The sequence below is a fragment of the Ostrinia furnacalis genome, unplaced genomic scaffold, assembly GCF_004193835.3.
Source record: "Ostrinia furnacalis isolate ACB-3 unplaced genomic scaffold, ASM419383v2 OfSCF5203, whole genome shotgun sequence".
NCBI classification, from domain to species: Eukaryota; Metazoa; Arthropoda; class Insecta; order Lepidoptera; family Crambidae; genus Ostrinia; species Ostrinia furnacalis.
In genome coordinates, this window is record NW_021135442.1 from 19,866 (window position 1) to 32,139 (window position 12,274).

The 12,274-nt window shown below is 42.4% G+C and overlaps 1 protein-coding gene across 4 annotated transcripts in view; it reads right to left on the bottom strand.

The window, feature by feature from the left end:
• The window catches only part of LOC114360866 (uncharacterized), a 33,609-nt gene that overhangs the window by 4,984 nt on the left and 16,351 nt on the right, over positions 1 to 12,274 (bottom strand). For 3 of the 4 annotated variants that reach the window (XM_028315705.1, XM_028315706.1, XM_028315704.1), the window contains 5 exons: positions 12,054 to 12,230; positions 2,894 to 3,022; positions 1,496 to 1,639; positions 635 to 922; positions 169 to 318 (listed from right to left, as the gene is read on the bottom strand). In XM_028315705.1, coding sequence (XP_028171506.1) covers positions 169 to 318; positions 635 to 922; positions 1,496 to 1,639; positions 2,894 to 3,022; positions 12,054 to 12,230 — 888 coding nt within the window. The remainder of the gene's footprint in view (positions 1 to 168; positions 319 to 634; positions 923 to 1,495; positions 1,640 to 2,893; positions 3,023 to 12,053; positions 12,231 to 12,274) is intronic. The other variant, XM_028315707.1, reaches the window with a different exon arrangement.

The following is a 12,274-nucleotide window of genomic DNA, read 5'->3' on the forward strand; positions in this document are numbered from 1 at the left end:
CGCGGTCAGGCAAGTCTGGCACCACGCCAGCATAAGGCCTTCGCTGACCAGTCACATCCACGCACCAGCATCGTCTGCGGGAGCATTGGCGTGGCGCGACCGAGCCGTTAGAGAGGCATCATGAGCGAGGATCTTCGGCTACTGTTCATGAGGAACACAATCACTTACCACAAGGATCGCGGTCAGGTAGATCAGGCACCACGCCAGCGTGTGGTCTTCTCTGGCCGGCCGCGTCAACGCACCAGCAGCGTCCGCGAGAGCATTGGCGTGGCGCGAACGAGCCGTCTGATAGACACCGTGGGCGGGGACCTTCAGCTCCTGTTGAAAAAGCAAAAATATATATATTGTATGAAAAGACTAGATATTAGATACGCCTGGCGGAGAAATGAAAAAAAAATTAAAACCTATGTTTCATAAAAATGCTAAAGAATGCAAACGCATGTTCATTGCATTTCATTAATGCATGCCTATCTTTAAAACAATTTTTTTAGAGTGAGGAATTTACACAAACATTTACTTGTGACGAGTGGACTCTGTGACGAATCGACAACAACCCCATATTTTTCTGTCTGACTGTACATAACCTAACTATTATACACAACTTCTTAGAAGTCGCTTTAACTAAATTACTTACCATTCTCACTCTCCTCCTGCATCATTTGACACTTGGTCTTGAACACTTCGTTCTTAGACTTCACTTCCAGAGCATTCTCGGCTTTCCTCGTCGTGTCCGCAAGCTTCGGTTCAACGACTTCTGCCAACACAGACGCGTCGTCGCCAATGGCCTTATCTTCTAGGTTCTGGATCAGAATGGTCTCTCGCGGCTCTGCTTCCTGGTCTATGCTGTCCAGGTCCTCGTCGTCGTCTTCTTGAAAGTCGTCCACTCGGTATGCTGTCATTTGCCTGATGAGTTCTTCTAGCACTGCAATGAATAAGATTAGGTAAGCTTTGTTGAGTCGAGTAGATAGGTAGGTAATACTTAGGTAGGCGCTCAATAGTCCAAGAAGTCCAGGTTCAAGAATGTCCAGGGTCGGTAGTTCGATGTCCATCGACCGCTGAACTACTGTGGTAACTAGCGAGTGGCAAATAGCTAATAATGATCGTTAGGCCCCCAATTCGCTGATCATTATTAGCTATTTGTGCCCTAAAAAAGTAGGTTAAACAACCTAAGAAACTAGGTCTATGTAGGCAAGTTATTGAACCAGAAGATTTGCGGCCGCCCGGCCTAACTCGGACACTGAACTCATAAAATGAATTTGAGTAACTTTACCAATCAATAATTACTTTTTATTCGACTGCGCCAGAAAGATTGCACCATTGCATATTATGTTAAGAACCTAATGCCCGTTTTCATCATAAATCCCTAATTTTTAAATGACCCCTATGGTAACACATAACAAGAATTTTGTTTTCATAGGGGTCACTTAAAAATTAGGGATTGATGGTGAAAACGGGCATAAGTCTAATTAATGTAAGCAAATTGATTCACACATACCTTCGTCAGCTCTGGCCCTCTCGTCCAGCGGGTCCCGCTGTACCCACTTCCTGGCCTGCCTGAAGTTGCAGGTGGGCTTGGCGCCGCGCACCAGGGAGCCCTTCAGCGGTTCGCCGCGCGCGCTGACGCACCAGCACACGTCTGCTGGTACAGAATACAAGGTTAGTAGGGATTGCAGTGTTATGTATCGTTATTTTATATCGGTATTTAATTTGTTATTATAAGCGCGTAGTTATCCAAACGTAGCTAGTTTAAAAGCATTAGCATCATTTACCCTCTGACCACATACAACTGCAAACAAAAACTTTGCTCTTGGCTTTTAAGTCTAAGCTACTCGGAGACGGAGAAAGTTATGCTTACCAATGATAAATGATGTTGATCCATACTCCTTACACACACACATACACATACGCACACACACACACTCGCACACGCACACACACACATACACACACACTAAATACACACACCTATTCACTCAAAGTTCGCTTTTACTTGTTTTTATTCTCATGTAATATACCTTTATAATTAATCAACTTTAACTTCAAAATTATAATTATCATAATGTAACAACATCTGAAATAGTTATAAACCTAGGGTGGAAGACGCTGGCAGCTGTGACACAGTGTATACTAGTACAGCTGAGTACAGCTGTCAACGCTAACCTCTTTGTAATAATAATGTTGTTCAAGCTCCATAATATACTTAGATTAAGAGATTATTGTAAACAGGAGTATATAATAAATTATTATTTATTATTATTATTTATTATTATTCAGGATGTGTATCCGAGATTTCTTCTTGATTCGCAAGGCAAAATGGCGATAGGCAATCTTGTAAGCTCTGTGTTTAATCGAAAATAAAAGACAGTATCTTAAAATAGAAACAACTTTTATTTACGTCTCCAAGGCGGAGACATCACAGCAGTTCCTGGTGAACCTAGTTACCCCTCCTCAGTCAGGTAGGTAGGTACCTAGGTAGGTAAGTGCTTTTTAGTATTGACCGACTCTATTTGTAGACTATAAGTAGTACTACTCAGAGGTCCCGGGTTCGAATTCCAGAGGGGGCCAAATTTTCTGCTCGGTATAGTAGGCGGTAGGGCTTATCTAAGTCCAGTCTGTCGCCTTATCAACAATGTTAATAGCTATTGTGTTAAAGAGTTGGAGGTAAAGTAGCCAGTTCCTCGGTTGGAGATTCCAGATAAAACTCGCTTCCACTTACACCCACACCTCTTCAGAACATTACAGTTGCGGTTAAAAATATTTAAAAAACCGGACTACTTATGAAGTAAACAGTTTTTCGACCGTGTACATTTGACCGTCTCGGCGAGCTCTACCTATCAATAGACAACTAATTTGTTAGGCCTGGACAAAAACAAATCCAAACCATCTTACTTACCAATATGCGACATGCACTGCACCGACTCCCACGCGCCGGTTTCGTCGCAGACCGGGATGAAGGTACCCTTCCCGTACTTCTGGGCGGCTGCCTCGTTCTTTTCCCGAAGCCTTTCGCAGGGACTTAGCACTGAAATTGTAGATACAGGGATATAAATAAAGCGGGCTAATTTTTAGAAAGGGTTCTCTTCTGGTTATATTAAAGCTGGGTTGTGCACCATCTTACATTAACTTTGACGAACGTCAAAAATCTGTCAAACTCCATACAAAATACACCGGTTACCGTAATAGTTACGGTCAAAGTTAGGTGGTGCAACTCAGCTTATAAGTAATTTACTTTTTGACTGTTTGGTAAAGTAGCTGATTCTGATGACGATAGCTTCGTAACAAAATATTTGTCGGTAGGTAAAATGATACATTGAAACAAACTTTATCAAGTAACTGAAGAACTGAAATTAATTTATAGAATTCCATAACTGCAGGCATTTATTTACAGGCAACAGCACATACATAAATGAAAGCTTAAAAATAAATTGGTTATTTAAAAGAAAACATAACAATAAAAATAAATAAATACAAATAAAAAATAGTCCTGCAGATCTGCACAAGTAATTTACTTTACAAAAATGCCGAAAGCCGCTGATCTTCAACTCTATGAGAAAATTGGTAAAGCTCTTGAGTAATTATTACAAATACAAAAATTGGTCGCCTACCAAGCAACGCTCGCTTGTAATATCTGCACCGTCTTAAAAATACTGCAAAAGATCGTGTAATTAGAACATCGTGCTAAATAAAGGAAAGTAAGTTCAGTGTGTGTTAATGTTGGTGACAGTTCCCCACACAAATGTACAAGAGAGTCAACATGCCTTCCTCATGGTCGTGACCAGTCTCCTTGTGCGACAATTTTGCTGAATCTCCATCCGCTGTTTGAAAGCAAAATGTTAGAAATGGTAGGCTTGGGAGAGGATTGTTTATTTGGTAAGAGCTGAGTAAGTAAGTAACTAATACTAGGAGAACTAAGTAGGTTGGTACAACTCTTGCCTACATTTTTAAATGAGAGGATTTGAAATTAGCTAGGGCTTTGAGCAGGAAGTTTCAGAATTATTTGCAATACAAAAGAAAAGAGAATGAAGTTGCTATGTACAAAAATGCGGCTTCACGTCTTTTGCATCAAGAAAAAGTTGTCACTGATAAGGCGAGAAGCCCTCACTCTACCAAAGATCTTGTAGAACAATAGGTAAAGAAAGGCCATAATATCCTCCTTCGTTACCATGTTACAGAGGTTGTAACCGACATCTACTGCTGGATAAAGGCCTCTCCCATGCCATAGACCGATGTTGCGCTGCTTGCATGCAGGTGGTTACCGCGATCTTCAGCAGATTTTATCGGTCATCCAAAGGGAAGGCCTGCTTATCTATACTAGGTCTTTCGGTCTGTGGTCGCCAATCGAGAACTTTTCTGCCCCAACGACAATTCTGTTCTACAAGATAACATGCCCCGCCCATTTAACAATTCTTTATGTACAAATTAATATGCCTAGCTAGACGCAGACCATCGACTTTTATTTGGCTGATAGTTGAGTCGGGCTTAGGGTTGCCAGGTCCAAAAACACAAAAGCCGGACTCTTGTCGTCTTGCTCACGAGTGAGTAGTGAGTACTATCAGTTATTATTCTGTAGCTCGACTTTCGCTAGCGCGGCAGCCACATAAAAAAAGCCTACCAAAAGCCGGGCAGGCCGGACAAGCCAATATTTGGCCAAACACCTGGCAACTCTATCGGGCTGTTAATCAGTATGGTCATTTATGAAAGTGCGCACACTACACCGATTTGGTATCTACCGATTTTTCATACAAATTAAAATTGGGCCCAATTATTGGCCAACTAAAAATCGGTGGTATGCGCCTAGGCTTAGTCAAATGGCTTATTTTCCGAAAAATGTGAACTGAAAATAACATTCGCAATGGTTTTAGTCTATCTCACCTGGACAGACAGCATTGCACTCTTCCTTAGTTCGGAAGTTATTGTGGTTGCCCGCGCAGCCGTGGTAGCGGAACCTCTCGCAGCGGTTGCGCTCGTGGTTGAAGTGCCAGCGCGTGGTGTTGAGCCCGTCGCCGCCGGTGCATACGCCGGGCTCTTTGCTCTCGAAGCAGACTGTGCCTGGGTTGGAAGCAAGCTAGAGTCATGTATGGTTCACCACCACGCGCTTATACAAATTGCGTGGGCTATATTCTTTCAAGTGATATAAGGCCCCTGGGTGTAAAATATGCTAGTAGCCGTTTTATGTGGAAGTAATCCACTAGTGGTAGCAGCTGCTATCAAAAAGTAAGTTCACCACCACGCGCTTATACAAATTGTGTGGGCTATATTCTTTCAAGTGATATAAGGTCCCTGGGTGTAAAATATGCTAGTAGCCGTTTTATGTGTACTAGTGGTAGCAGCTGCTATCAAAAAGTAAGTGAGCTTTTTTTGTTCGATACCAAATCGAATACCAAAAACGCCTTCTGTGGAAAATTAAATGTCACCTCACATAACATGTGAAAAAAAAATGAATACTTAGGTAGTCCGATTAACTCATACCTATTGTGTCAGTGATCAAATCTTGGTTTACGAGTCCCACCCACAACGATTTGAAAAGTTCTAAAGTGACTAGGTCAGCTGTCCCTTGGTTGGTAGGACTTGTATTATTTGTAGCCCCCAAAGGCGTCCACAACTTGTGCGCTTCTGACATTTGTGTTAATTTAGGCCTAAACTTTAGACCAACATTTATAAGTTTAAGAAGGTATTATTTTACTCACGAAAATTGGAGAGGGTCGCCTTCCTGCAGTGGAGACAAGACCTGATGATAATGATACATGAATGTGATACTCACGTGGCTTAGGACAGCACACCGAAGGTCTAGAGTCGTGTGGCGCAAATCTGCAGGCGTGAGTAGAGGGGCAGGCAGCGGCTGATTTTACTTACTGACCAGTTTAACTTTCCCCCGGGACAAACTTGACCTTCATTGGTTGGGTTTTTGTGGCGGTCAAGCTGTAGATCCTGGCTACACAGGAGTTGCAGTGGTGGGAACGAGAGGTGGGAATAGTCCCGTAGACCTGATGATAGTGATACATGAGTGTGATACTCACGTGGCTTAGGACAGCACACCGAAGGTCTAGAGTCGTGTGGCGCGAATCTGCAGGCGTGTAGAGGGGCAGGCCGCGGCTGNGCTTAGGACAGCACACCGAAGGTCTAGAGTCGTGTGGAGCGAATCTGCAGGCGTGGGTAGAAGGGCAGGCTGCGGCTGACGGTCCGCAGGTCAGGGCTCCGGAACCATCGGGCGCCTGGAGTGGTTCACCGTCAGGACACTGGGGTGACGGCGCGCATCGGGCCAACGGAGGACAGATGTCACCCTAGAATGAAGTTGTTGTAGGTTATGTGATGAGTGCTTTTGGATCATCACATTTGGAACATCACAAAATGTTTGGGATGAAATGACCAAGACCAGTCTGCCCGCGACCATGACTCGTGCAACCGAGCCGAAACGTCGGGAGGGTAAATATTTTATTTACCGTTAAAATAGATATTGTTGCAATAAATCCCGTGAAGTGATAATTTTATAATTGAAATGACCAAGTTCGATTTTGATCTTTTGAAGTCAGTTTAGTTCAACGTGATTTTAGTCAACACAAAAGTTCTATCATGGTAGATGATGCTATACACGGGATATATTTTTCAACTAGCTTTTGCCCGGGCCTCACCCGCGTGAAATTTAGTTTGTCACATATCGTCATAAATTATAGCATATGTGTTATTCTGGGTTATAAACAATAATACTGTAAAGTTTCATCAAAATCCGTTCAATAGTTTTTGCGTGAAAGAGTAACAAACATCCAGACATCCAAACTTTCGCATTTATAATATTAGTACGAGTAGGATTATGGTTTCTAATCTGAAAATATAAGAGGCAACCGTCACCGACTGCTCTATCAACACACAGCTCAAATCTCTGAACGAATTGCACTGAAAATGTATGATCCAGTAAGGAAGGGTTTCACAAAATTCACATTTTTAATGAGATAAAAATTTGCGTTGTTCAAAAGCTACAAGTGTATAAAAAATCCACTCCATGAGTGCACAAGAAAGGCTGCAATGCGGGAGGAATGGCAATGGATTGTGAAGCTTGCAACCAAATCAGGTGTGACGACCACGACGACCACTCTGGCAAGAGTGTAACGACGAGGAAGATAAACAATTCTGATATTCCATATGACTAGGCGTTCTAGCCAAGTTACCTCGCAATCCAAAGGCACCAGCTCACAGGTTTCATCGTCTCTACACTTGGCCTCGGCGCACGGGTCTCTACACTCGCAAGTGGGGCAGCCCTTGGCGTCTAGCTCTCTGCCGTGGGCGCAGACCTCGTCTTCATTGCAGCCAGGGTTGGGGCATTCGGAAGGAGCGTCGCAGTTAGGTGTGGAGTTGGTCGTTCTGGTGCCTGGCATCTGAAATATGACAGAGTAGAATTAACTTTGTGTTTTTTGCCAGAGAGAGTCTGCGTTGGACCTCAGTGTGATGGTAAGAGATTATTTTAGCGGTCACTTGTGCTACTCTCAACAAATGAGGCAAGCCATTTGGTTCCAGCAGAGTAGAACAGAATCCCCCCTGTTCTTCACGTGGAACGTTGTAAGAGGCGACCAAAGTAAAAACCCGTCTGGGAAATGTAAGCCCAATTATCCATTTTGTCTTCAGTAACACAGAATTCTCCTGCAGTAGAGCCTAATGATCTGATGATGATCATAATGCAATAAAAGGAATCGTACCTCAATACCAGCAGCATCCACGCACCAGCAGGTCTTGTCCGCGCCCCGGCACTGTACGCTGGCATAAGTGCCATCCTCCTGGCACTCCGGTACCCACGTCCACGACGATGGACTGCCACTCTCAGCCGTTATGTGGAAGACTATAATAAGTGATAGAAGGAGTTCATACCTCAATGCCAGCAGCGTCCACGCACCAGCAGGTCTTATCGGCGCCTCGGCACTGTACGCTGGCATAAGTGCCATCCTCCTGGCACTTCAGTGCCCAAGTCCATGATGGGGGACTACCGCTCTCAGCCGTCATGTTAAAGATTATAATAAGTGATAGAAAGAGTTCATACCTCAATGCCAGCAGCGTCCACGCACCAGCAGGTCTTGTCGGCGCCTCGGCACTGTACGCTGGCATAAGTGCCATCCTCCTGGCATTCCGGTACCCAAGTCCATGAGGGCGGGCTGCCGCTCTCAGCCGCTATGTGGAAGACTATAATAAGTGATAGAAGTAGTTCATACCTCAATGCCAGCAGCGTCCACGCACCAGCAGGTCTTGTCGGCGCCTCGGCACTGTACGCTTGCATAAGTGCCATCCTCCTGGCACACTATGGAGCGAAATTGAGATTTATGGACATAGCGATTTTTTTCACAATTTCTATTTGAAAAAATACCTATCGATAGGTTACGTTATTCTGATGAATAAATGCTTCACAAGTTTTTCTCTAAAACCAATAGTTTGACTGGAAAAAAATATTTTCCATTTTCGTTGTATGGAATGAAACATAAAGTNGGGAGCATGTTAAGCCTAGTTCCATGGAGGGGACTGCACCGTGCGTATATTTAGACGAACCAATTAGAGCCACTTTTGACTCCTCATCGTTCAAAAACTACTGTGCATTAACACTTCAAATTTGGCTCATGTATTGAGACTTGCAAGATGTACATCAGCTTCAAATTTCATAAATATACCTCAAACGGTTATTTAGGTATTGACGTTCAAAAATCGATATTTAGAGCACTACTATCTATCTATCACATGTGAAATGTTAAAATTTAGTGGTTTTTTATTTGATCCTTTGTATTTACATAACTACCTTTCTGGATGCCAAATTTGAACCTTCGAGGTCATCTGGAAGTGGTTAGAATTTGGTCTATAGGTCAGACATGTAGATTTTTGGACGTCAATATCTAAAGAACCGTTTGAGGCATATTTATGAAATTTGAAACTGATGTATATCTTGTAAGTCTCAACACATGAGCCAAATTTGAAGTGTTAATGCACAGTAGTTTCTGAGTGATGAGGATTCAAAAGTGGCTCAAAGTGATTCGTCTAAATATACGCACGGTGTAGTCCCCTCGCTGGAACTAGGCTTAACATGCTCCCGCATGTCTAGAATGATTGCTCAATGTTGATTTAGTCGATTTTCTCCTGATGAGAACATGTAAGACAAAAATAAAATTTCCAATATTACAGACCTTCTAGAGCAGGTGCCGCGAAAACTATACAATTTATAGAAAAACTTGTCTATCTCATCTGTAGCAAATTGAATAAGCTTTTTTTGGTTCATAGTAGTCATGTCACTAGGACGCATAGTTTGCGAAAAACCGAAAAGTGGCACCTTTAAACCCCCCTCTCCCCGCCGGCTCAAGGGCTAAGGGCGGGGACTTTTGCTATGTTCACCTCCTAACTAGTCTAAATAAAGTTCTGATGTCAGAAATTTTGTTCTACAGTTTTCCATCTATAATGCTTTATTGACTGGACTACATAATATACTTAGATTAAGAGATTATTGTAAACAGGAGTATATAATAAATTATTATTTATTATTATTATTTATTATTATTCAGGATGTGTATCCGAGATTTCTTCTTGATTCGCAAGGCAAAATGGCGATAGGCAATCTTGTAAGCTCTGTGTTTAATCGAAAATAAAAGACAGTATCTTCAAATAGAAACAACTTTTATTTACGTCTCCAAGGCGGAGACATCACAGCAGTTCCTGGTGAACCTAGTTACCCCTCCTCAGTCAGGTAGGTAGGTACCTAGGTAGGTAAGTGCTTTTTAGTATTGACCGACTCTATTTGTAGACTATAAGTAGTACTACTATGTCCCGGGTTCGAATTCCAGAGGGGGCAAAATTTTCTGCTCGGTATAGTAGGCGGTAGGGCTTATCTAAGTCCAGTCTGTCACCTTATCAACAATGTTAACAGCTATTGTGTTTAAAGAGTTGGAGGTAAAGTAGCCAGTTCCTCGGTGAAGATTCCAGATAAAACTCGCTTCCACCAACACCCTCACCTCTTTCTGAACATTACTCTCCAGTGAGGCAGGTCAAGAGCTCCTCAGGTGCGGTTAAAAATATTTAAAAAACCGGACTACTTATGAAGTAAACAGTTTTTCGACCGTGTACATTGACCGTCTCAGAGCTCTACCTATCCATAGACAACTCATTTGTTAGGCCAGGACAAAAAATAAATCCAAACCATCTTCACTTACCAATATGCGACATGCACTGCACCGACTCCCACGCGCCGGTTTCGTCGCAGACCGGGATGAAGGTACCCTTCCCGTACTTCTGGGCGGCTGCCTCGTTCTTTTCCCGAAGCCGCTCGCATGGACTTAGCACTGAAATTGTAGATACAGGGATATAAATAAAGCGGGCTAATTTTTAGAAAGGGTTCTCTTCTGGTTATATTAAAGCTGGGTTGTGCACCATCTTACATTAACTTTGACGAACGTCAAAAATCTGTCAAACTCCATACAAAATACACCGGTTACCGTAATAGTTACGGTCAAAGTTAGGTGGTGCAACTCAGCTTATACTTAAGTAATTTACTTTTTGACTGTTTGGTAAAGTAACTGATTCTGATGACGATAGCTTCGTAACAAAATATTTGTCGGTAGGTAAAATGATACATTGAAACAAACTTTATCAAGTAACTGAAGAACTGAAGTTAATTTATAGAATTCCATAACTGCAGGCATTTATTTACAGGCAACAGCACATACATAAATGAAAGCTTAAAAATAAATTGGTTATTTAAAAGAAAACATAACAATAAAAATAAATAAATACAAATAAAAAATAGTCCTGCAGATCTGCACAAGTAATTTACTTTACAAAAATGCCGAAAGCCGCTGATCTTCAACTCTATGAGAAATTTGGTAAAGCTCTTGAGTAATTATTACAAATACAAAAATTGGTCGCCTACCAAGCAACGCTCGCTTGTAATAAGTATCTGCACCGTCTTAAAAATACTGCAAAAGATCGTGCAATTAGAACATCGTGCTAAATATAGGAAAGTAAGTTCAGTGTGTGTTAATGTTGGTGACAGTTCCCCACACAAATGTACAAGAGAGTCAACATGCCTTCCTCATGGTCGTGACCAGTCTCCTTGTGCGACAATTTTGCTGAATCTCCATCCGCTGTTTGAAAGCAAAAGGTTAGAAATGGTAGGCTTGGGAGAGGATTGTTTATTTGGTAAGAGCTAAGTAAGTAAGTAACTAATAAGTACTAGGAGAACTAAGTAGGTTGGTACAACTCTTGCCTACATTTTTAAATGAGAGGATTTGAAATTAGCTAGGGCTTTGAGCAGGAAGTTTCAGAATTATTTGCAATACAAAAGAAAAGAGAATGAAGTTGCTATGTACAAAAATGCGGCTTCACGTCTTTTGCATCAAGTAAAAGTTGTTACTGACAAGGCGAAAAGTTCTCAATCTATCAAAGATCTTGTAGAACTACAGGTAAAGTCCATAACATCCTTCTTTGTTAGCATGTTTCAGAAGATCTAAAAGACCTCTCCCATGGATTTAGCCATAGACCGATGGTGCGCTGCTTGCATACAGGTGTTTTTACCGCGATCTTCAACAGATTATCGGTCATCCAAGGGGGAGGCCTGCTTAAGCTTATCTATACTAGGTCTTCCAGTCCGTGGTCGCCACTCGAGAACTTTTCTGCCCTAACGAACGACCGATCTAACATGCCCCGCCCATATTTAACAATTCTATATGTACAAATAAGCCTAGATGCACACCACCGACTTTTAGTTGGCCGATAGTTGAATCGGCCTGTTAATCAATATGGACATGTATGAAAGTGCGCACAATACGCCGATTTTTCATACAAATTAAAATTGGGCCCAACTACTTATTGGCCAACTAAAAATTGGTGATCTGCGCCTAGTCTTATGCCCGTTTTCACCATCAATCCCTAATTTTTAAGTGACCCCTATGAAAACAAAATGCCTGTTATGAGTTACCATAGGGGTCACTTACAAATTAGGGATTGATGGTGAAAACATGCATTAGTGAAATTAATGGCTTGGTTTCCGAAAAATGAGCTGAAAATAACATTCGCAATGATTTTAGCCACTATCTCACCTGGACAGACAGCATTGCACTCTTCTTTAGTTCGGAAGTTGTTGTGGTTGCCCGCGCAGCCGTGGTAGCGGAACCTCTCGCAGCGGTTGCGCTCGTGGTTGAAGTGCCAGCGGGTGGTGTTGAGCCCGTCGCCGCCTGTGCATACGCCGGGCTCTTTGCTCTCGAAGCAGACTGTGCCTGTGGTGGATATAATTATTGTGTAGTGTAGTGTAGTTATGTGC